This window comes from Polypterus senegalus, chromosome 18 (genome assembly GCF_016835505.1).
Source record: "Polypterus senegalus isolate Bchr_013 chromosome 18, ASM1683550v1, whole genome shotgun sequence".
NCBI lineage: Eukaryota > Metazoa > Chordata > Cladistia > Polypteriformes > Polypteridae > Polypterus > Polypterus senegalus.
In genome coordinates, this window is record NC_053171.1 from 71047013 (window position 1) to 71070836 (window position 23824).

A 23824-nucleotide genomic window follows, 5' to 3' on the forward strand; every position below is an offset into this window, starting at 1 on the left:
CAACAATACACATGTATTGTTGGTTCTGGTATTGACTGTGCTGATTTTGTCTCTTCTATTGTAGGTGCAAAATATACTAAAAACAAGCCAGCAAAAGGATGGTCAAGAGCTAAACACCTTACTTTCCTCACCACACATTCAAGTAAGCTCCATCCACTGTTGCCATGTTCTTCATTCCTTCAAGTCATCTTTCCTGTAAATTGCTTGATGACCTGTGCTGTTTGGAAGTAATCTCTGGTTCACCTATGTAGCTCTTCTCACTTGTTACAGTTTGTTCAGTAACGTTCCTAGTTCTTTATTTTCTTTAAGTTTGGAGGTGTTCTTATTTAGAATCTTGAGGTGGATCCTACACACACATCTTCTTTAAGTAGTTTGTCTTGTATAAATGCACCTTCTATGGCTGTCTTCATGGCCATATGGCAAACTTCACCACTGTTACAAATGTCACATAGAAAAATGCAGATCATTCTTATAAAATCTGTTTTAAAGCAGCATAGCCATTTTCTGAGCAGAGTCTTTGATTGAAAGTTACTCTTGTGTTCATTTCTTTCTTATAACAAGAGTCAAAGAAGAGATTGTACCTTAAAGTGCCATAATATGTAAACAAGTGTCCACAGTTTCCAGAGGAAATGTTTCCCCTTATTATCATCTTTGCAGAATTTGCAAAACAGATTAATCTCTGAGCAGTTCTTAACCTTACAGTATATGTGTGTTAGTAGTACATGGGCTGTTGTTTAATATATAAATCAAAACATAGTCTTATGAGCATGCAAGTTATGTATTTTTTATGGTCACCGACCATACTGAGGTATCAAAGTTTCAGCCCTAAAACTGATGTTAAAATGTTAATGCACTAAATGGTGCACATATATTTGCTGTTGTTTATCTTTAGGCTAGATCATTTTAGGTGATTTCTGTTTTTTTTTTTTTTTTAATTTTCTAAATTAGTGGTCAGTCCCTGCCTTTATTTAAAGACTGTACTTAATAGGGCATTTTGTGATTACATCTTGAGCTGTATGTGTTGTCTAAATTGAGAAATACTCAAAGAGTGATATCCCTAACAATAATATGGACTAAGCTTACCCTTGACATCTCATCTGTCTTTGCAGTGGGTCTGTAGTTGAGAATTTCACTTGAATTGATCAGCTTTTTTCTTTCTATAGGCATTAATGCTTGCTCATGACAGGGTGGCCCAACAGGAGATGCAACCCGATACAGGAGCACCAATTGTGGATAACTCCTTTGAGACGGTAACACAGTATGGTGGTGAGACAGTGAAGATTGTTCGCATTGAAAAAGCCCGTGACATTCCCTTGGTAAGTTCTTTCATTTAGCTTGGTGTAATTAAGAATCTGGTTGTGACGCTACTGCCGAGATAGTTAATCATTTTACAAGACGCTGACCTACAGATGCTATGACTCCTTATTATAATTTTGATATGACTTACTCTATATATATATATATAGATACTTTATTAATCCCAAGGGGAAATTCACATAATCCAGCAGCAGTATACTGATACAAAGAAACAATATTAAATTAAATAGTAATAAAAATGAAAAGAATTAAAATAAAATTAATGTTAGTATTTACTCCCCCGGGTGGAATTGAAGAGTCGCATAGTGTGGGGGAGGAACGATCTCTTTAGTCTGTCAGTGGAACAGGACAGTGACAAAAGTCTGTCACTGAAGCTACTCCTCTGTCTGGAGATGACACTGTTAAGTGGATGCAGTGGATTCTTCATGATTGACAGGAGTTTGCTTAGTGCCCGTCGCTCTGCCACAGATGTTAAACTGTCCAACTTTAATCCTACAATGGAGCCTGCCTTCTTAACAAGTTTGTCCAGGCGTGAGGCGTCTTTCATCTTTATGCTGCCACCCCAGCACACCACCGCGTAAAAGAGGGCACTCGCCACAACCGTCTGGTAGAACATCTGCAGCATCTTACTGCAGATGTTGAAGGATGCCAACCTTCTCAGAAAGTATATTCTGCTCTGAGCTTTCTTACATAGAGCATCAGTATTGGCAGTCCAGTCCAATTTGTCATCCAGCTGCACTCCCAGATATTTATAGGTCTGCACCCTCTGCACACAGTATATATGTACAGTATGTATGTATGTATGTATTTAAGATACTCATAAGGTTCTGACAGCAGCCTTTCCATTACCCTGAAGACATGCTACCCAACTATCAGTGATCACTTGTCCTTTGTGGCTCCCTCTTCAGAAAACACTGCCACAAGGTTTGTCTTTGAAGCTCCATCTTTGTAAGGTTAAAGTAATATCTGGTATTTATAACCTTTTCTTAACTTTTATTATTTTATTTTTCAATAAGTGTCTTTTGGCACCCATCACTGATGTTGACATTATTAGGATATCTCTTGACTCTTTTATCAAGAAACTCAAGAATACAGTACAATCATTTCATGGTTCCATACTCTGTTTTGATTCTGTTCATTTATATGTTATTCCTTGTATACTGTACAGTTAAAATAAAACTGATAGTGTTTGTTCGTTTGTGATAGTGGTCACTATAAAACTTGTCGAAGAACAAAGAATAATTGACTCTTATTTCACAATGAGTGCATTTTATTAATCCTGTATTTCACAAAAACCCAATTTCTAAAATGCCATGTAAACCCAATTCCATTTAGAGAATAGGACTCTGAGAAGTTGGGTTGTTAACACACAAGATCCCTCTATGAGTAACCTGGTTTTTGGCTGCGTGAACCCTAACTGGTTTGCAGTTAATGATAGTTGCGTATGAATGTGTTAGTTGTGTACATGCTTTCAGTTACCAGGGGTATTATTAGTTGACCAGATAAATTTCCTGAGGCAAATGCTCAGGCAATCATTTTATTATTTTTCTGGTTGAAATCCTCTGTCTCACTATTTCAGAAAACACAAAATTTATGTCGATGACCTGGATGAACAGTGCTAAGCTCAGCAGCAGCAGTCTCAGGAGCTGTTTTGGGGGTAACGCGTTAAAAGTAGCATGTTATGTAATCTGATTACTTTTTAAAGTATGAGTAACCTAACACAATACTTATTTTATTGAAGAAAAAAATACTTGCACTATTATTATCCCAGCATCACGGGCTGTAAGGTAAGGAACACATGTACTGGTATGCTGCTCTTTTGCAGAGCTGAATCACACAGCCAAACAGAAAAGAGTTTGCTGGTGACAGAAACCAATAAATAAAGTATCAGTTTAATTTTAATCCAGTTATTAACTATTGGGATGTTTAAAAATTGTAATGAGGTGGCGCAATGGCCAGTGTTCATATCGCGATTCTTCAGGGGTGAAAGCTGGGGATGTAAAAAGGGGATGGAGGTGATTCACATAATCAGACTCAGGAAAAAGATCACAGACTTCAGGCTTCTTTTTGGATTCACAGCACCCAATGATGACATTTAATCTTTTTGAAATAGTTTGATGACATCAGAGCGTTCTGCTAAAGGAGAACTTCAGAAGCTTACTTGCATAGCTGAGTGTGTCCATTATGCTAACATATTTAGTACAAAGTTTTTCCTACAAGGAATAATACATATTCTTAATTTTTATTTCTCATTTTTTTAGAATTGAATTTCCTGTAATTGTGAGAGTAACTGTGTAACTGATTCCAACTTCAGCTCTCGTCTTTTTTCATGTTTTTTGTGTGTTTTAGAAAAAGGCAAGTAAACAATAGCCTGTTTTCGGTTTGTCTTCAATAGGGAGCCACAGTGAGGAATGACATGGACTCTGTGATAATTAGCAGAATTGTCAAGGGTGGAGCAGCAGAGAAGAGTGGGCTTTTGCACGAAGGAGATGAAATTCTAGAAATTAATGGTATTGAGATTCGGGGCAAAGATGTCAATGAGGTTTTTGACATTTTGGTAAGAGAGAATCAGCCTAATATTTTCCTGAGCTTTAAACAAAGTATGATTTTTACACTTATGTTTTGCCTTTCAAAATAAAACTGTATGTACTGATTGTCTGATTTATCAAGCTGAAAATGATAGATGTCGATGCTTAATAAAGACAAAATAGCAGTATGTGTATATTGTAAAGTATGCACTCCATTAGATTCATAATTATGTGATATAAAAATTGAGGCAATGCAGCTCTGCTTATTAAATTCTGTTTTTCTGTCCCAAACAGGCTGATATGCATGGCACATTGTCATTCATTCTTATTCCTAGCCAGCAGAGCAAGCCACCTCCCACAAAGGAAACTGTGGTAAGACTTTATCAGCATTAGACAGTACTGTATGTATGAAAAGCGTGCGTCGACATGTAAGAGACCAACATAAGTGAAATTGTGACCCCCCAGTCAATGAATGAGTGATCATTTAATATTTTGATTCATTTTCCTTTCATAGTTTACCACACTTTTTACTGACAAGCTCATGTGTTTAAAAACATAAAACACAATCTCACATAAATCCAGTACATGAAACATCTTACTGGCAAGTGTTTTTTGAGAAATCAGATGACATGCCTAAAACTGTAAGATGTACCAGAGTGCTAGCGCATCCTTATTGTTGTATTTGTCTGATTTATCTATTTTCCTCTCTTCACAAAGGTTCATGTGAAAGCTCACTTCGATTATGACCCATCTGATGACCCTTATGTACCTTGTAGAGAATTAGGACTATCTTTCCAGAAAGGTGACATTTTACATGTCATTAGCCAGGAAGATCCTAACTGGTGGCAGGCCTACAGAGATGGGGATGAGGATAACCAGCCTTTGGCAGGCCTTATTCCAGGTAAAATGCATACTGAACTAAATGGAAAATTTATTTATGAAGACAGTGGTCTGGTTGCTGTTATTGGAACATTGATAAGTTGTGCATGTGATTTAAGGCCCTTTTAATGAAAAATAACCAGATTCCTCCAGTCTTTAGTTTCTGACTTTTTTGTCAAATACAGTCAATCTTGTGTGTCTTATATTTCAAATGAAACTTGAATGCTGGCAATCTTGTTTACTTAAACCTTGAGGCAGTTTGCGATTTTCTTGCCTCAACTAAATCAGATATACAGATACCGTATATACTCATGGATACATTCTCCAACGGATAAGTCGGGACTTGATTTCACCATATAATTTCTGGTATTTTATAATGTCGCTCATATAAGTCGAATGCGGAAAAGTCACGCTATTGGTACAAGGGATTATGATATGGTAATACCCACTTGAAAGAGTAACCACGGAGCACACTGCCTTTTTCCTATGTGGGAGTGGCTGTATCAGCGCATGCTGCTAATCTCTCTTTTTCCTCTCTCTTGTGCCTCCGTGACCACACAGTAATACCTGAACTATTCTGAAGTGATGTTTGCACTGATTTGTGTTTTTTGTATCTCACACCCTCAAACACCTTTATCGTAAGAGCATCCCTTCCTTATCTACGATGGAGCGTTCAATCAGAAGAAAATATGAAGCTCGTTTTAAATTAAACGTCATTAAAGTAGCGAAAGAAATTAGTAACTGTGCTGCTGCAACAAAATTCTGAGAAACTGATGTGAGATTGGAGGAGGCAAGAAGATGTTAAAAAAAATAAAAAAATAAATAACTTGTACGCCCATTCAGAAATGTGACACTTAATGATTGATTTTCCGGGTTTCAAGACCCGACTTATACATGAGTATATACTATACACAGAAAGAAAACTATAAAATCCTATGTGGAAATTATACATAAATTAATAATTATAATTGTCTGTTACATAGAACCATCTGACTGCATACACAGATCTAAGAATCTAAAAATATAACAAGGAGAAAAGTAACAAATATACAATGTCATGTGTCTATTCAGAGGTACATTATTAGACTAATTAATGTATTTATTTTGCCTCAGTTACTCACAATGGAGACGTCTGGCCACCATCAACCTAGAAAAATAATTCAAAGTCAACATCTTCTCAAGCATTGAGGTCCACATTTTTAGCATTTATCAGATCTTTTCCATTTCATTAGACTTGTAACATAAAGTAGAGTGAAAGTGGATTGTTGGATTTAACGTTTGCGTATTCCTTTGACATCTGTCATGCTCAGCTAAACCTGTCACACATCCTCATAGACTTAGAAATTTAATGATTTAGCAGTCCTAAACTCGCCCATTATTGGTCTTTGCTTGGGTGGGCTCTGCAGTGGAATGACTCTCTCTCTCCATGCCTTGTGCCTCAACTCAAAATTAGGTTAATAATTAAAGTAAAGTCCATTGTCGAACTGCAGACTACTTTGATACTTAACATTAGAATTACCAGAGCCTACGAAAAAACTTGTAGATCCGTCCCACCTTAAATCGCCTCTCATTTCTACTTCAGCATCTTTTATCCTTTACATGTGTTGATAAGCAGCAAGCAGTCTGCTATCACAGCCAGCACAGTTATATATATATATATATATATATATATATATATATATATATATATATATATATATATATATATATATATATATATATATATATATATATATATATATATATATATATATATATATATATATATATATATATACATACATATACATACATATACGGGTATATTAACGAGTTGCATTTACTTGAGTAAGTTTTTAAAAAAATTGTACTTCTTAAAGTAGTTTTACTGCACCATACTTTTTACTTTTACTTGAGTACACTCTTACTCCACTACATTGGGCAATACTCAAATCGTTACTTTTTTTTCCATTAGATAAAGTCTGATAGTCAATTTTCAATCTGCTCTGTAGCATATGATGTCAAGTTGCGCACACACCTTCCATTGCGTCTCAACTGCAATTTTAGTTCCCTCTCCTTTCTCTTTCTCAGATCGCTTTTTGGAAGGAAGTCAGTTTTGTAGTTTTTATGAACAGTTTGAAAGTGCCATTCCACATTTTCCTTCTTTGGAATAGCAATGATAGATTGACAGATCAGACAAATGCACTTCGATTGTGACATTGTGAGAGAAAAAAATCCTGTTCCAATTCCACATCAATAAATAACAATTAAAAAAAAATCCCATCTTTAGTCGATATAAATTGGAAGGTTAACTAGATCACTTAGATAGCCGGAGTTTTGCAGTAGCTCGCGCGTTTGATAGTGCGTGCGGGATGACCAGTGTGTTAGAAGAAAAGAGATCTCAGACTGGCCACCCTCATCGTGTGCAATGTCCGTGTTATGCTTGCTGAAGCTGTAATAATGAAAAGATGTATTCTCTACAGGAAAGAGTTTTCAGCAGCAAAGAGAAGCCATGAAACAAACCATTGAGGAAGATAAGGAACCTGAAAAGTCAGGTGCGTGTTTATTTATACATGTCTGCTTTTTATTTCCTGTGTTGGAGAGCACTTTTGTATCAGCCAAGTAAGAGAAGCAACTGCACTTAGTGTTAATTAGGCTGGCACTGTTAAAGCAGATATTTTGTTTAAACATGTCTTTACTATTCTGACAGGCAAACTTTGGTGTGCAAAGAAAAACAAAAAGAAAAGGAAGAAAGTTATCTACAATGCCAATAAGAACGATGGTAAGGAGATGAAATACATTTTTGAAATTTTAGTTAATGCAACTACAGCCTCCCATGAAAGAGAAGGGCATAATTGGAGGAAAGACTGATGTACGCATAGATGAAGCCATATAAAATTGTATGTTTTACATTTTGGAGCTTTCTCGTATGAATTACTTTTTCCACTACTGCAAATAAATGTGAAGAAAAAGGTGTATTTGAATTACAATGTGGCATTTATTGGTTACTAGCAGACCTAACGCGCTTCGCTGCACGTTTAACCTGCTAGTTTTGGCAGCAGATCGTGGTTTTTCCAATCTAGACGTCCTGTCTTTTTCAGATTCTTTTAACCGCCTGGTTTCGGCAGCCAATCGTCCTTTTCCCAATCTAGAAATCCTGTCTTCTTTAGATTCGCTTAACCGCCTGATTTTGGCAACGAATCGTTTTTTTTCTAACGTAGAAGTCGTTTCTTGTTGAGATTCATTTAATCACCTGGTTTTGGCAGCCAAGCACTTATTTTCCAACCTAGAAGACCTCTCTTGAGATCCGTTTAATGGCCTCGTTGATTGCATGTCTTCCAAGATAGTTTCAGTACCCATTTCTTGCACGGAGTCTTCTCCCCTTTTATGAGTGAGTGTGTAAGTACCGCGTGTACTAAACAGTAAATTAGTAAAGGAGAAAGGACTAAACACTAAGGAAAAAGAACGCAAGACAGCGTCAGCTGGGGAGCTCAGCTCGGAGCGAAATGAAGTGAATGAAATGACGTGAATGGCAAGGGAGTTGATCACGTGACTCCCCCACCCGCCTTAACTCTCAATCCCTCCACAAACACACAAGCACAGTCTCTTGGATCCCAACTCTCCTTTATATATAGTGGTACCTTGGTATACGTCTGTTTTGGAATAAGTCCAACTTGGTATACGTCCTGTTTGGACACGAAAAATTTTGCTTGGTATACGACCTTTGTTTGGAATACGACTCGCGTGCTAACCTTGTTTACCTCTCTCGAGACAAAGCCACGACCGCCCACGAGCGTTAGTGCGCCAGTTGCTAGCATTCAGTGAACAACCCATGCTATAACTCTCTGTGAACTTTCACGTGTGTGATATAGCGGGTCCACAGCTCCTGTCAAAGTCCAGCTTTAAAATAAATAATCACCGCGCTCGCAGCTTGGTAAGGGGGCGTGGTGCTTATGTGGCTGAAGGTTGTCGGGCGATTCGCAATGTGGGCGTTTCTCACCAAAGTGCACTTGTGAGGGACTGTCCGCATTCATGATTGTTCCTGGAGCTGCTTATCTTGATAAACAGAAGCGCGAGTCAGCTAGAAGGGCAGTAAAAAGAAAAAACGGACGAGAGGTTGAGTGAGTGAGTGAGTGAGAGAGAGAGGGCTGCTTATCTTGATAAACAGAAGCGCGAGTTGGCTTGAAGGGGAGTAAAAAGAAAGAAGCGGGGGGGCCGCCAGGTAAAAAGGCACCGGGCTTCTTCTTGGTTTTTTTTAAATTATTTTTAAAGAATGCTTCCTGCTGTATTTTAACTTTGTTGTTTTTAAGAAGACTTTTTTCTATTGTTTTTAACCTCCACGTTTCACTTCTGATTTTATGGATTATTTATTGGAACTTTGGAGACTGCACTTTAATTTGAACACCTTGTTTTGTTAATTGTTTTAATAAAAGCACTTTGCACTTTTTCACCGTCCCCTTGCTTTACCAATGAGGTTAGCAGTGAGGCACATTACCGACGGTGTAGGGTTCAAGGGCTCCCTGGCAGCAGATGGGAGCATACAGCAAACCTGCATCGTCACAACGTGATTTTGTGTTTTTTTCATGTAAATTTGAATTGATTGTTGAAAAGTATGAAGGTGCCATGCGTATCCGGGACATGGCTGTTGCATACCGTTTGCCGAGAACAATGGTATCTACGATTGTGAAAAACAAAGATGTTATTAAAAAGTAAAGTGAGGTAAAATTTTCATTTATTTCATCTAATTGCTTTTGTATTTATGTATTTTAGTATTAAGCAGTGTTTAAATTATTTTATACAACCTCATCAATGTATAATATGCCAATAGCAATAGGATTTTTTTTTTCATGGGAATGGATTAATCATTTTCCCATTATTTCTTATGGGAAAAATTTGTTTGGTATACGTCCTGTTTGGTACAGTGAACCCTCGTTTATCACGGTTAATCCGTTCCAGACTCTACCGTGATAAATGAATTTTCGCGAAGTAGGATTCTTTATTTATAAATTGAATATTTTCGCAGAGTATAGAAAACCTGTTTACGACCTTCTAGATACGTTTTTTAACATTATTAGAGCCCTCTAGATATGAAATAACACCCTTTAGTCACCATTACACTCGTATTACCCAATATATTAGACAAAATAAGAGAAAATGAGACAGACGTTACAAATATCATATTATTACTAGGCTCACCCGCCTTTTAAGGCGACCGACTTTTATCCTCAATTTTTGTGCTCTCCATGTGTACATCATGCATGTAAGTGTAAGGAATGAGAACATCAAAGTGCCCATTCATAACATCTCCCGAAAACCTAAGTTTTTTTTTTATCCCCTCAAGTGCCTGTCCAAAATCGTACAATGTCAGCCTGAATCTGTACCGCTAAAGACGGAGTTTCATGCACTACATAAGCTATAGATGAGAATAAGCAAGCACCATCTCCCCTGATATTTACTACATGGTGAGGCATTTGTACTCCACCAACATTAATTATTTCCAGAGACATAATTTTGTCTATTTTTCCAGCGCATCGCGCACAAAAGCAAGGGAACGATGAGAGCACCAGAACTCTGCTCACATCGCGTCGCTTTGTACCTCAAGCCGCAAGTAGTAAGTCTGTGATAAGCGGAATACTGTTACGCTTTGCACTCACGGGATGGAAGGGCAATCTCAAACGCTTTTATATAGTAGAATATTGTACTGTACATTTAATTGCACACCACCACTAACCTATGAAGGCACGACCTCATTAGGAGAGTTTTCAGAGGTGGTGCAGTATCTTCAGCAGGAGCGTTGTTGTCTTCAGTGAAGAAGTACTAGGAGTAGGCAGTGGGTGTCTAGGTGCACGACTGATGAACATCTTGATAGGCAGTTGCTGGCGCTGTCTTTTCATATGCGTGAGGAAGCTTTTGTAGGGTATTGCCATCTTTAATCATATCCAAGAGTTTCACCTTCTCCTGGATAGTAAGCATCTTCCTCCGGCGCTTAGTTTTATTGTCAGAAGGCTTAGAAAAAGCAGCACGTTTAGGAGCCATCGTAGGGCTTGGATAAAAGTTCTCAGAAAGCGCATGCGTAGTAACGTAAGCGTGTATGAGAAAAAAATCGCGATAGAGTGAAGCCGCGAAAGTCGAAGCGTGATATAGCGAGGGATCACTGTATAAGTCAAAGGGTCTGGAACGAATTAAGGACGTATACCAAGGTTCCACTGTATATAGATAATAACTCAAAGTGGGTCTCATTTATAAAGTACTAGCAAAATGCCCGCGCTTCTCAGCGACGAAGTACTGCCTTAAAATTTTTATTAAGAAGAAAATTAAACCTTTTTAAACTGAGGGAAAATATACCAATATTTATTTGTTAAGGATCTCTTTGCATACCACATTGTCAGTTCGGCCCTCCGGTTGTAATATGACCAAGCTGTGCGCTGAACTTACTCTTGAGCATGCAACGTACAGTTGGCCTTGTGAAAATTAATCTTGTTTCATATCTCACAGCTTGGATTGCTGCTGTCATAATCGGTTTGAGTTTCATGGTTTGTTTCAATTACGACAGCATTTGCAGGACTTGTGTTGAAGTGACATTCGGCATCTGTCAAGCGTTGTAAGCATACAACCGGTTTCAGCGATAACTTCACATCCAGCTTCTGAGAGTTTAAACATTCATAAACATCAAAGTGTCCACTACTGAAATCATCACCTGTGAATCTAAGATGTTTTAGAGGCATTGGCGCTTGTCTAAAGGTGTAAAATATTTGGCCATTTCGGTACACTTGAAAGCGACAACCGAACAATTCAGCGGCAGCCATCAACTCACATGCAGATCCATAGGTGAAGGGCTTAAGCATTTCACTCTTCTAGTGCTCCTGTGTAATATAATTATCTCCTGTACCGTCATCAGTCCACACCTTGAACCTGTCTCGGTCATTCAGTACATAAGACACAGTGTTCCTCCGGATATCAAGAGTGAGCCTGATATGGCCGTGCAATATGTGGCAAAGAAAATGGAAAAGGCAGGCGGCATCTCTGGGCATGGAAACCACTCGGTAAGTGACAGTTCTTTGATCGATGGTGATCACCTCGATAGACATGTTAATGGAGGTACGGTTGGAACGATAAAGAAAATGGGTACCTGAACAATGTAAAGTAAGTCTAAAATATCTTCACAGTAACTATAATCGTAATAAACGAACAATAAAACAGCGGAGAAGCTGTGGATTAAATAAAAAGGCTGCGGTTATCAGCAGGGAGATGTGAATCCCGTGGCGAAGCAAGGAAGGGAATGTAGAGATCGGAGCTGCGGACGGCCTTATATAGAGAACTGGCAGAATACCCGCGCTTCGCAGCGGAGAAGTAGTGTGTTAAAGAAGTTATGAAAAAGAAAAGCAAACATTTTAAAAATAACGTAAGATGATTGTTAATGTAATTGTTTTGTCATTGATATGAGTGTTGTTGTCATATCTGTCTATTTATATATATATATATATTTATATATATCTGTATATATATATAGCAAAATACCTGCGATTGGCAGCGGAGAAGTAAAAAGAAAAGGAAACATTTTAATAATAAAGTAACATGAGTGACAATGTAATTGTTTTGTCATTGTCATGAGTGTTGCTGGTATATATATATATATATATATATATATACACACACACACACACATATATAAACATATATATACACATATATATATATATATATATATATATATATATACACATATATATACACATATACATATCTACATATATACTGTATATACACATATATATACAAATCTACATATATATATATATATATATTAGGGGTGGGACTCGATTAAAAAAATTAATCCAATTAATTAGAGGCTGTGTAAGAATTAATCTTGATTAATCGTATGTAATCGCACACGTAAATTTGCCCCAAATCGCAAATGTTTTTTTTTAATTTAAAAGGGTTTTAGTGGGTGACAGAATCAAATAATAGACATGGACATGAATATTGTAAACTGAAGCTGTTTTAATTTCTGAAAAAAGCCTTTAAACTGCATTTGAATTCAAAACAGAAACAAAAATATCATCCCTGGTTAAAATTGGGCAGACTTAAAAATAAAGTGGTAGTTTAAGTACTTTAAGTACATTTTCAGAATAGTATTGTCTTTAAATAATAATAACCAAAATTTCAACATAAAGTGCAGTTTTTCTTCTTAAAAAAATAAGTCAGAAACATAAAAGGTAATTTGACCAACTTAATCTTTAAACTCTGAGTAACATTAGCCAAAATTATTTTGTACATTAGGCTAAAACAGTGTGATCATTGAACATTTTGTAATTAGATGTAATTAGAATTACTAACGGTCACGGAAGTCCAATGATCCCCAGTAAGAGCCACAAAGTCCGCTTTCTGTAATGCATCTAATTTTGCTTGCTTTTCAGTGTGCACAAAACCATGCTTTTATCAAGGCTTCGTTCGGGTAGTCGAAATGATCAGTCGTAGGAACGCGCTTTATTCCGACTCTAACATTTTTGTAGCTGTGATGTGTGCATCAGTGTAATGGATGTACCAGGAAATCATGCATTGACAAAAGTTCCGTTTGCTTGGAATTGAAAGTGTGATTAAATGCGTTATTTTTAACGCGTTATGGAGTACATGCATCAAGCTTCTCAGCTGTGCTTGTGCTAATAAAGGGAAACATTTTAAAAATAACGTAACATGATTCTGCTAACCTAATATTTTTCATACGTCCCAAACCAAGGAGATCGAAGGTAAAATGAATCGGTAGCGCGTACATACTCAGTGCATCCCCTCTCGAATCGAACCTCGAATGTCGGCATTAGAGGCTAAGACTCTACAATTAGCCACAGCGTGTGGCTTGTCTATGCGAGTATGTATGTAGATCGGGTATATATATACATTTATATATATACCGCGTATCGCAGTGGAGAAGTAGAAGTTATGAAAAGAAAAGGGAACATTTTAAAAATAACGTAACATGATTGTCAATATACAGTAATTGTTTTGTGAGTGTTATTGAATGTTGCTGTCATCAAGGATTTGATTATCATTATTTGTTTCAATCAGGGTTGTATTTGTACGATGTGTTGTGTTCAAGTTACATTCCGTGTTTGTCAATCGTTGTAAAGATAAGAGGTTTCATTCATCGATTAGTTTCTTACTGCATCAATAAACAGCTCGTCTTCCTCTTTATCTGATGTGACAAACTGCATGCACGGGTTTTTTACACTGTCTTCCTTTAGTGGGACATTCACTTTTTCCACCGTGTGCTTTGTTTCCGCAGTAGCTGCACTTATGAATATGATTGTATGTAACAGACGCTTCATATTTTTTTGCTGCCTTCTCAATTGTGTAATTCGTTTTTTGTTCAGCACTCTTTGGAACTGTTGCTTTTGTCTGTGCACTGCGTCAGTTCACGTGAGCCGCTTGGTGTTCTTGCATCGAAGGTTCCCAGCTGTGCTGGTGCCATCTCGTGTAATGTCAGCTAAGACCCGGCACTTAAAAGTTTCTCTCGCAGTTTCAATGAGTTTGTGCCAAACACCACCCTGACCATCTCATCTTCCTCTGCATAAGCACAGTCCTTCACACGTGAATATTTACCGGCAGTGTTTGTATTGGATTGCGCTGATGGACGGCCTTATATGGGCAGGCACTAAATTACAAACGCTAGTGGCAGCCTGTCTATGAACTTAATTTAATATAAACTTACGGTTCACGCCGTGCTTTGTTTCCGCAGTAGCTGTACTTATGAATATGCTTGTATGCATCATTTGCTTCATAATGTTTTTCTGCCTTCTCAATTGTGAAATGGCGTTTTGTGCTCATCGCTGGAGTTCTTCCTTGTTCTCTACGTACTTACGTAGGAGGCGTGATGATGTCACACGAAACTCCCCCCACGCCATCTCCAACTCAACTCCATTACATTATATGTAGAAAAATAGGTTCCAGTTATGACCCTTACGCGTAGAATTTCGAAATGAAACCTGCCCAACTTTTGTAAGTAAGCTGTAAGGAATAAGCCTGCCAAATTTCAGCCTTCTACCTACACGGGAAGTTGGAGAATTAGTGATGAGTCAGTGAGTGAGTGAGTGAGTGAGTAAGGGGCTTGCCTTTTATTAGTATAGATTAGTGACGTTGGAAAGTTCAATTTAGCAGCCGACAGTGGCGTCATACCACCGAAATAAGTATGTACATTGGTTTTGGTTAGCGCAGGGAAGCCGCTTACCAAATTTCGTGAAGATGGGGCCATAAATAAGAAAGTTCAACATGGCGGACGTTGTCGACCGTTATGACCGTTACGTGTAGAATTTCGAAATGCTTAACTTTTGTAAGTAAGCTGTAAGGAATAAGCCTGCCAAATTTTAGCCTTCTACCTACACGGGAAGTTGGAGAATTAGTAATGAGTCAGTTAGTCAGTGAGGGCTTTGCCTTTTATTAGTATAGATTGTTATTCCCAAATTTGTGTGTAAAGTGGTAATGCTATTACATACCAGGATATTTATCAGCTTAGAAACAATTGCACGGCATAACCAAATCCCGTTTCAGCACTCCACTTGGTATATGCAAATTTAAACCGGTGCAAAGTAATTTCCATGTCTGCCAGTTTGCATCAGTGACATGAGCATCACCGGTTAGCAGGCTGAAAGGACCCTTGCCCAAAACTGAGCTTATTTCCTCCATAACACGTCAAGAGTCATAGGGCCTTCCTTTAGTGTCATGCCTAGAGATGCCCATCTCCTACATTTTGAACAGATCATGTGCTAACCTGACTCAAGGAACCAAAGAAGAGATTACTGACAGTAATCAGGTCAGAATTATTCACTGAAAAAAGTACAGAGTTTATATTCTGAAGTAAAGATTTGTTACAGAGAGGATTTTTGACATAAATACCAAGTAAATGTATACATTTATAAAATCCATGCAAAGTGTCTGTTTACTTTGGGCCCTGGAGTTCCGGCTTTCATTGTCAGTTTAGGTACACTTTGTATGTTCTCTGTGTGTTGGCTCAAATTTTCTTCACACTTCTCAAACTAAACTTACATTAAACTTAAATTAATTGGTGCCTCTTAATTGCTTGTGCATGCATGTGTTCTGTAATGGACTGGGGTCTCACTTGGAGGTCCTCAGCACTGAATGAGCAGAATGCTGCTCCCCATGAACTTGTACTGGATTAACTTCACTCACTGAATAGGTAAGATTTTAATTTGACATAAATACAGAGTTTAATGTACAGCAGGTCTGGGTGTTACTTCAAAACCCAACATGAAAGATGTGACTTATTCCCTTCTGGTTAGTGGAAAACATGTTCTACTCTTCATCTTAATGCACACTTTGTTTAAGTGTTAATCTTTCTTTTGACTGTCTTCTGTAGACTATGATAATGAGGAGATCCTGACGTATGAAGAAATGGCGCTATACCATCAACCGGCCAATCGGAAAAGGCCAATTGCACTTTTAGGACCTCCCAACTGTGGCCAGAACGACCTCCGGCAGAGACTGTTAATGAATGAGCCTGAGAGGTTTGCAGTTGCTATCCCACGTAAGATAACTGAAAAAAATATAAAAAGGGGTTTTATTACCATTATGGGAGTCTTTTGTGTTGCTGAGGGTGTGTTCACATTGGCAATTTGTTCTGTGCCTGAGCATGTTTGTCTGCACTAGACCCCACAGTCTAGTTCATTTGACTAGTGTGATCGCTCTGTGTCGGGCCAGCCGACCCCAGCCTGCTTGGAAGAGGTGGGCCCGAGAATGGTTCAGTAGCATTTGGGAACAGTGTGATCGTTAAATGTGCCCAAGCATGGAAAACAGACATGACGTCAATGATGCGACAAGTCAGATAGTGCAATTCTCATTTCTTTCAATATCACCTGATTTAAAAACAGGTTTTTATTCTCATCTTACACATGGATGTGAATTGTAGTTGGCAAAAAAGCTGCAAATTCCTCCCTTAACATCATTTGCCACTATAAAAATCTTCTAGGAAGTGCAGCACGATTAACAGAAAAATGGTGTGCTGTACACCCAGTAAATCTGTAAGAGGGTAGAGCATTATCTCTTAGCTGTTTCCAAAAAAACACAAAATAAGGAAAATCATTTTGACACGCTTACTGTCACGTCGTGTTCAGATCTTGTTTTGGTCATGACGAAAGCATGCCCAGGCCCAGAATGTTAAGCATAGTGTGAGTGCAGGCCAGTGGGGGAGTAGAGAAGGGGGACAATCGCACTTGGGCATAGTACGGAACAAGCTAGATATACATAAATATGCCTAGTGTGAGTACACCCTAAGATACCTAGCAGTTTTTAACACTAATAAAATAATTGCACATTTTTTTCAGGATTAAAATACAGTTTTGTTATTCACTGCTTTGGCAATTATTGAGTTTTGTTTATTTTGCTGTAGCATTGAATTTCTCTTTTCTTTTTTTTTTGCTTAACTTAATAACAGTGTAGTTTCTGAGCTAACAAATGTTCAAAAGGTAAGACTAATAATAATTTGAATTAATTGTTTAAGAAATATAGCAGGGATAAAAATGTCTGTCTTCAAATAGCTTCCCACTGTCACTTAAGATTTAACTTTTGACATTTGTGTTAAAAAAAAGTTTTACAGTACAAAGTTACTCTTATTCTAAAATGTATTCTATGGAGATTGTTATGCCTTGTATGAAGTATATTACATTTTGTTTCAACAGACACAACCCGAAACAGACGTGATAATGAAGTGAATGGCCGGGATTATCACTTTATTCCTCGGCAGGCCTTTGAGGTTGATATAGCAGCTGGAAAGTTCATTGAATGGGGCGACTATGAGAAGAACCTTTACGGCACAAGCACCGATTCGGTGCGGCAGGTCATCAACTCGGGAAAGATATGCCTTCTCAGTTTGCACTCACAGGTGGGCTTCCAAAGCAGGTGGGGAATTCAACAAACAAGTAAAGCAGAGCACAGGTTTTTGTGAGCAGACTTGAAAAAAATATTTGGGTATCAGTGTGCCCTGATGGATGCTGTAACAAGTGAAAAGTCACTCACACAAAATATTAAATGTGTACATTTTATAAACAAGTTTTTTTGTAATTATTTTCCTAAAATGTGTCACTTTATTTTTCTCTTAAATTAAATCTTGCACCTAACAATATTTTAGATGGAAAACAACCTTCCATAATTTGCTTTAACTTTCACCTTTGCATTAAAGGAAGGCTACAATCTCAATAAAAGCACATCGACTTTTGATATTCAGTGTGTGTGTGGGAAACTTACTTAAAATGAATGAAGAGATAACTGTACAACAGCTGGTTTATATGGTGTAACCATTTAATTACAACCCAACACCACACCCCATATTTTGGTGTGAGACCCCCTCCTCAAGCCAACTGCCAACACTTACACCATCCTCTTGACCCTGTCATTCTCTGTCTGTCGCAGCCTGGAGAACATGTGACCTCAGCCAGTTTCTTTCCACTTCTCAGTAACGTGGCCTTCACATCAGTCTTTTCTCTTGATTTTGTCCCCTTTTCCCTTAGTAACAGCTCACAAATTTGGATGATTTTCAAAAACAGCAAACCTAAATAAAGCAGACAGCTGAATGAATAATTTGTTTAGTTTGGTCTTTATGAAAAACATCATCCTTCTCTGCCGGTCTGGTCTGACTGTTTTTGTGCAGTGGCTGCTCTTCTTTTATGTGCATAAAGCCTGCCATTTTGAACCAAAGTTGGAAAGACTAGGTCTTCTGCTATGAATCAGGAAACCTCTCTACATCAATAACCAAACTATTGTGCACTTGACATGTACTAACTGTAGACAGTATGACCAGTACTCACTCTGGGAATAGAGTTGAAGTTACAGCATGAAGGTAGCCACAGATTAAATATTTTGTTGCATGTAATTGTTTTCATGTATGTGGGGAGGGTTTCTCGTGAGGCTTGCTGGGATTCTGCCTTCCTTTTAAATGAGTAGATGTTGATATGTCTGTGCTTTTCCTCTCTGCCAGTTGGAATTCAAAAGACTTCCGCTGCAAAGAGTTGTTTAGGTATTCTGGGGTGTCAACCATTATAAAAGAGTCACCTAGAATTAAAACTTTATAGAACATGGACAAAGAAAGCATCTCAGGCATTGTTAGACAAATCATCTAGAAGTGCAATGAGTACATTTGAAGTAATAATTTGTGTATGGAGATGACCACAGAGGTTGTTTTCTTTTCTCTCCTACAGTCCCTAAAAGTTCTCCGCTGCCCAGACCTCAAACCATATATAATCTTCATCGCACCCCCTTCACAAGAAAGACTACGAGCTCTACTGGCGAAAGAGGGGAAGAATCCAAAGGTAGGACTGGCCTTCCAGATGTTTTGCAAGTCAGCTGGTGCAGCTAAGCAAGTGAGAACAGTCAAAGTGCAGTTTCAGTTCCCGCTGGTGTCTTCATGTGTGAACCTGAATTCTTAACGCTAAGTGTAAAAAGCAGTTTGGGGTGGTCTTTACTGTAGAAATCTATAGCCCATAAAAGGTTTGGCATCCTAAATCACATTGGTTCCTAATTTGAAGCCCATCACAGCTTACCCACACCAATATATTTATACACATCAGTAAATGAATACATTTAAACACAATCATTCATTCAGACTCTGAATGCCAGACTGTGGAAAAGTCGTGTCAGTTGGAAAACGGCCATTAGGAGACCCACAGCCCTTGGCTAGAGTTGGCCACCTGCCTGACAAGCCTTTGCCTAGGTGGGCATAGTTTGTGAATGAATGGGACATTAACCAGTTCACTCTGACCGGCCTGTAAGCCACATTGACATTTCAAAGCATACATCTGAAACACCCAGACATTTTAGGGATTGTATTTGGAAATTTATTTCAGAAGGGCATTTTTTGAACAAATGTAAAAGTATTAGTGCATATCTCATTTCAAGATTAAAAGCTTTAAAAATCGGATAAAGAATTGGAACACGCTGTTACTAGTTTATTTTTTCGTTAGATGTTTTTTGCCTGCCCAATTCTTAAACTCTGATTCCAAGGAAAAGAATGTGAAGAGTGCAGGCAACTCATTTAAATACGGAGGACAGTACCAAGTGCTGCTGACTCAAGTGCCCTTTTCAGAGCTGGCCTTGTTTTTCAGTGGGCCTCCCTGCTGCTTCTAAGTGCTAATTCTGCCTGCTTTTCCTGAAACCCACAAAACAAAATTCCTGAGCCAATGAATCAACACTGATTCAACTTGAAAGATTTGCTTAAGAGCATCAGGCAAAATCATGGAATTATTTTGTGATATTTGCAATTTAAAGGTGGTTTGCTCTTCATTCACAATTGATAAACACAGAAATGAGTCCTCGTTGGCAAAGAGAACACCAATTATAAATACCTGTAGAAGATGAAAGACACTAAGCTACAGGGATTGACCTTTGAAAAGGATTTAGGGGTTTATATTGAAAAAACATTTTCATCACCTAAGCCATGCACAGAACCAATTTAAAAAAGCAAATAAAACGTAAGGTTATATCCTAAAAATATGATATCATAAAACATTATACTTGGATTATATAACCTGCTAGTCAGGCCACAACTGGAGTATTGTGTGCTGTTGTGATCACCACACTACAAGAAAGACAAAGCAGCACTGGAAGCTGAGAGGAGGACAGCAGCCAAGTGCATCAAGGGACTTAAGGACATGTGACAGAATCAGAGAATTACAACCTGTTTACTTTGTGAGGAGACTACATGGGGACCTCCTCCAGGTCTTCAAAGTCCTCAAAGGCATTGCCAGAGTAGACTCAGTGGAATTCTGGTTGAAGGCACCAGTGGAAATTAAGGGGAAGTCCATTTAGGACTGAAACCTGGAGGAGCTCTTTTACACAAAGACTTTTGGGAGAACAGGGAATAGAAACCTTAATGAACTTTTAGGAGTGTCTAGAAGACATAATGGGACAGCTTAGCTGTTTCCTAAACTGACAAGCTGAATGCATTGAATGGTCTCCTTTTGCTTGTCAAGTTTCTCATGTTCTGGAATGAAACCACTAGTTGCTCAGCATTTCTTTTTATATAGTTTTCCTGTTGAAATAAATCTCGGACTGATTTTTGTAGAGTGTAGCACACTTTGTCAAGGTGAACATTCATACAAAATAACATGCAGGATTGAACCCACTTGCCTGGCCACAATACCTACCAGCAAATGAGTAAGTGATACCCATCATGTCTGCCCATAGAGGTGTAATAAGACACCCTGTGGTGACAGATCAACCAAAGATGAGTCAAATTTATATGCAAAAAGATGCATTATTTGTTGAAATAAATAGTACATGTTGGCATCCTTAAGATCACAGTATCCCATCTCTCGATGTGGTATACTTCAGTTCTATTTGTGTACTTTTGAGACTGACACGTGACCTCTCTGTTGTTTTTTTTTTTGTTTGCTTTTAATTTTAATCTTTTACTGAATTCATTTAAAGTGTGTAACATTCCATACAATCAAGTCAAGCGTAACAAAACTAAATTCAATTCATCCCCAACCCATAAGAAATTGAGAAAGGCTAACAGCCAGAGTAAAACTTTTGAGAGTAGTAAAGTGGGAAAGGAGTCTTTCTCCCCAATATAAGTGCTTATTCTAAAATATTATTGATTAAATCCTGCCAAGTTTTAAAAAAGTTTTGAAAAGTTTTTTCCAATTTCAAACATTATATAACATCAGTTACCCACTGACTTAACAGAGGTGAGTTAGGAGTCTTCCAGTAGAGCAAGATAAGTCTATAAGCTAATAGTGAAATAAAGACAATTACAGTTTGTTTGTCTTTCTCCACTTTAAGTCCATCTGTGAGTCCACCAAACACAGCTATTAGTGAATTAGGAGTGATTGTGACACCAAGGCTGTCTGAAAGGCATTTCAAAACTTTCATCCAGAATGATATTAATTTGGTACACACCCAAAACATCAGGCCTTGCAACGTGTCCAGGTTAGATTTTGCCCTGGAAACATTTTGGACAATTTTAAATGAGATAGATGTGCTCAATAAAAAAAGAAATTTAATTGAAAAATGGAATGCTTTGCCCATATGGAGCTCAACTAAATTCTGTGCATTGCTGCCTTCCACTCTGTTATTGAAATGTTGAGTAAGAGATCCTTTTCCTGCAGTGCTCTGGGATCTTTGAAAGGGAGGGACTTTAAAATGGTTTTATATATTATAGAAATGCTGTCTGAGTCTTCAAGACTGATTAATGTCTCTTGTGGAGTAGAAATAGGTGAGGAAAATTGGGCAGATTTAATTTATTAGAGTTTTTAATTTGGAGATAGTAAAAAAAAAAAAAATTGTGTTGACGGGAAACTAAATTTAGAGTGCAATTGTTCATAGGATGCAAAGACATTATTTATATACAAATCTCTAATTGATTTGCAAGTTTAAGAGGGTGGAAAAAGGTGGTTATCATGTAGAGGTGCCACAGGTAATATGTTCTTTAACTTGAAGTGCTTCCTGCATTGATTCCTTATTCTGAGTGAATGACGGACAATTGGGTTGTTAGTATATTGACGATACCTTGTATTTACTGTTGTACAAAGCAAGGAATATAAAGAGGTACTGCCGGATCGTCCTCTACATTTAAGCATGTTTGTATTGTATGAGACGGCAACCTGATGTGTTTTTAACGTGTTAACTTTTTCAGCCTGAGGAACTGCGAGAAATCATTGAAAAAGCAAGAGAAATGGAACAGAATCACGGGCACTATTTTGATGCGGCAATTGTGAATGCCGACCAAGACAAGGCCTATCAGGAACTCCTGCGACTGATTAACAAGCTGGACACAGAGCCTCAGTGGGTTTCTTCTTCCTGGCTGCGCTAGACTTCCCCTGCGCAGGCACATCTAGAACAGAGCCGAAGACCACTGGAGATGGCACCAACAAAGTGGATTGTGCAAGAATGTTTAGACTGTGATTTGAGGTTATGTGGTAATGTAGGAGACTGAAGCCTGGCCTTTTCCTGTTTTCCCTCCATTATTGCCCTTTACTTGGGACATTTCCACTGGTCCAGTAAAAGAAAACACAGACTGAAAAGTGGATCACTAATAAAAACATTTATCTATTTCTATCTGTATTTTATATATACATGAGACAGAGATAGATATATAAATATTTTTTTTAATTTGTTGAGGATTTGGTAAGTAAAGCAGTGAATGGAAATTATCCAGCCATGGAAATATGTTGTATATGCTAGCCATACACATTCCACTTCATATCAGCACTTGACAGCAAGAATAAAAAAGAGAGACTTGCTACTGTAAGTATTTATAATGTAAATATTGATTAAAAGAAGGAAACTGTAACTAGTATTTTAAAAGCCTGAATTCTACTGCATTACTACACCATAGTAATTGGGTCTAGCCATCTACCTTATATAGAGTGTGTGTGTGTGTGTGCTTATATATGAACATACACACACAGACGATTTGACATTTTTTATACAGGCAGATGATTTCTTTGTAGCAAACTGACCACACTGGCCACGGTCCCTGCGGGGGAGCTGTTCATGTTTTTGTAGTGATAATTGAATGACTTAGATTTTTTAAAACTATCTATTTTTTTGAAAAAATAGTAAATTGTGTAAAATTGCAGCTAGGTTTTTCTAGATTTTTTTTCTTTGTTTTAGAAGAGCAAGTTTGTGATGCTCATGTCCCAGATGTTGATAATTGTATACCTGGAGTGGAAGGAAGGCAGACACAGGGATATGTGGCATGATGTTGTTTAACAAGATAATGTTCAACAAACTTGAAGTAGAAGAACATTGAATGTAATTACTGTATAAAACGACCTTATTTTAAAATCTCATTTTGTCCATCACTGAATAAGACAGATTAAAAAAAGAAACATTTTTGAGACTTGTTTCCCCTGTGTTGTTGTGGGCTTGGTGGCCTCCTGGCCTGATTGGTGGCAGAGCAGCAAAACTGACAAGACACCGTGAATTTCTGACTGCTATGTTATTATTTCATTATATCAAAATCTCAAGCTTTATGAAGATGGATGACAAATTGGTACGTCAACATCTTTAGTCATAACGAGCTGGTGGTCCCAATGGGACCACGTCAGGGGTCTGTTTATTTAACTGCAGGGTGAGACTTTTTTTAATTTTTTTTTTTGTTACTCCATATCACATGT

The 23824-nt window shown here is 37.8% G+C and overlaps 1 protein-coding gene across 1 annotated transcript in view; it reads left to right on the plus strand.

Annotated features, from left to right (window-relative positions):
- The window catches only part of LOC120518440 (MAGUK p55 subfamily member 5-like), a 165155-nt gene extending 141608 nt beyond the window's left edge, over positions 1–23547 (plus strand). Inside the window, exons 4-14 of the mRNA XM_039741225.1 lie at positions 65–142; positions 1164–1316; positions 3713–3874; positions 4140–4217; positions 4563–4746; positions 7187–7258; positions 7414–7485; positions 16072–16239; positions 17390–17592; positions 18905–19015; positions 22339–23547. Coding sequence (XP_039597159.1) covers positions 65–142; positions 1164–1316; positions 3713–3874; positions 4140–4217; positions 4563–4746; positions 7187–7258; positions 7414–7485; positions 16072–16239; positions 17390–17592; positions 18905–19015; positions 22339–22515 — 1458 coding nt within the window. The 3' untranslated portion in view covers positions 22516–23547. The remainder of the gene's footprint in view (positions 1–64; positions 143–1163; positions 1317–3712; positions 3875–4139; positions 4218–4562; positions 4747–7186; positions 7259–7413; positions 7486–16071; positions 16240–17389; positions 17593–18904; positions 19016–22338) is intronic.
- The last annotated feature ends 277 nt before the right edge of the window (positions 23548–23824 follow it).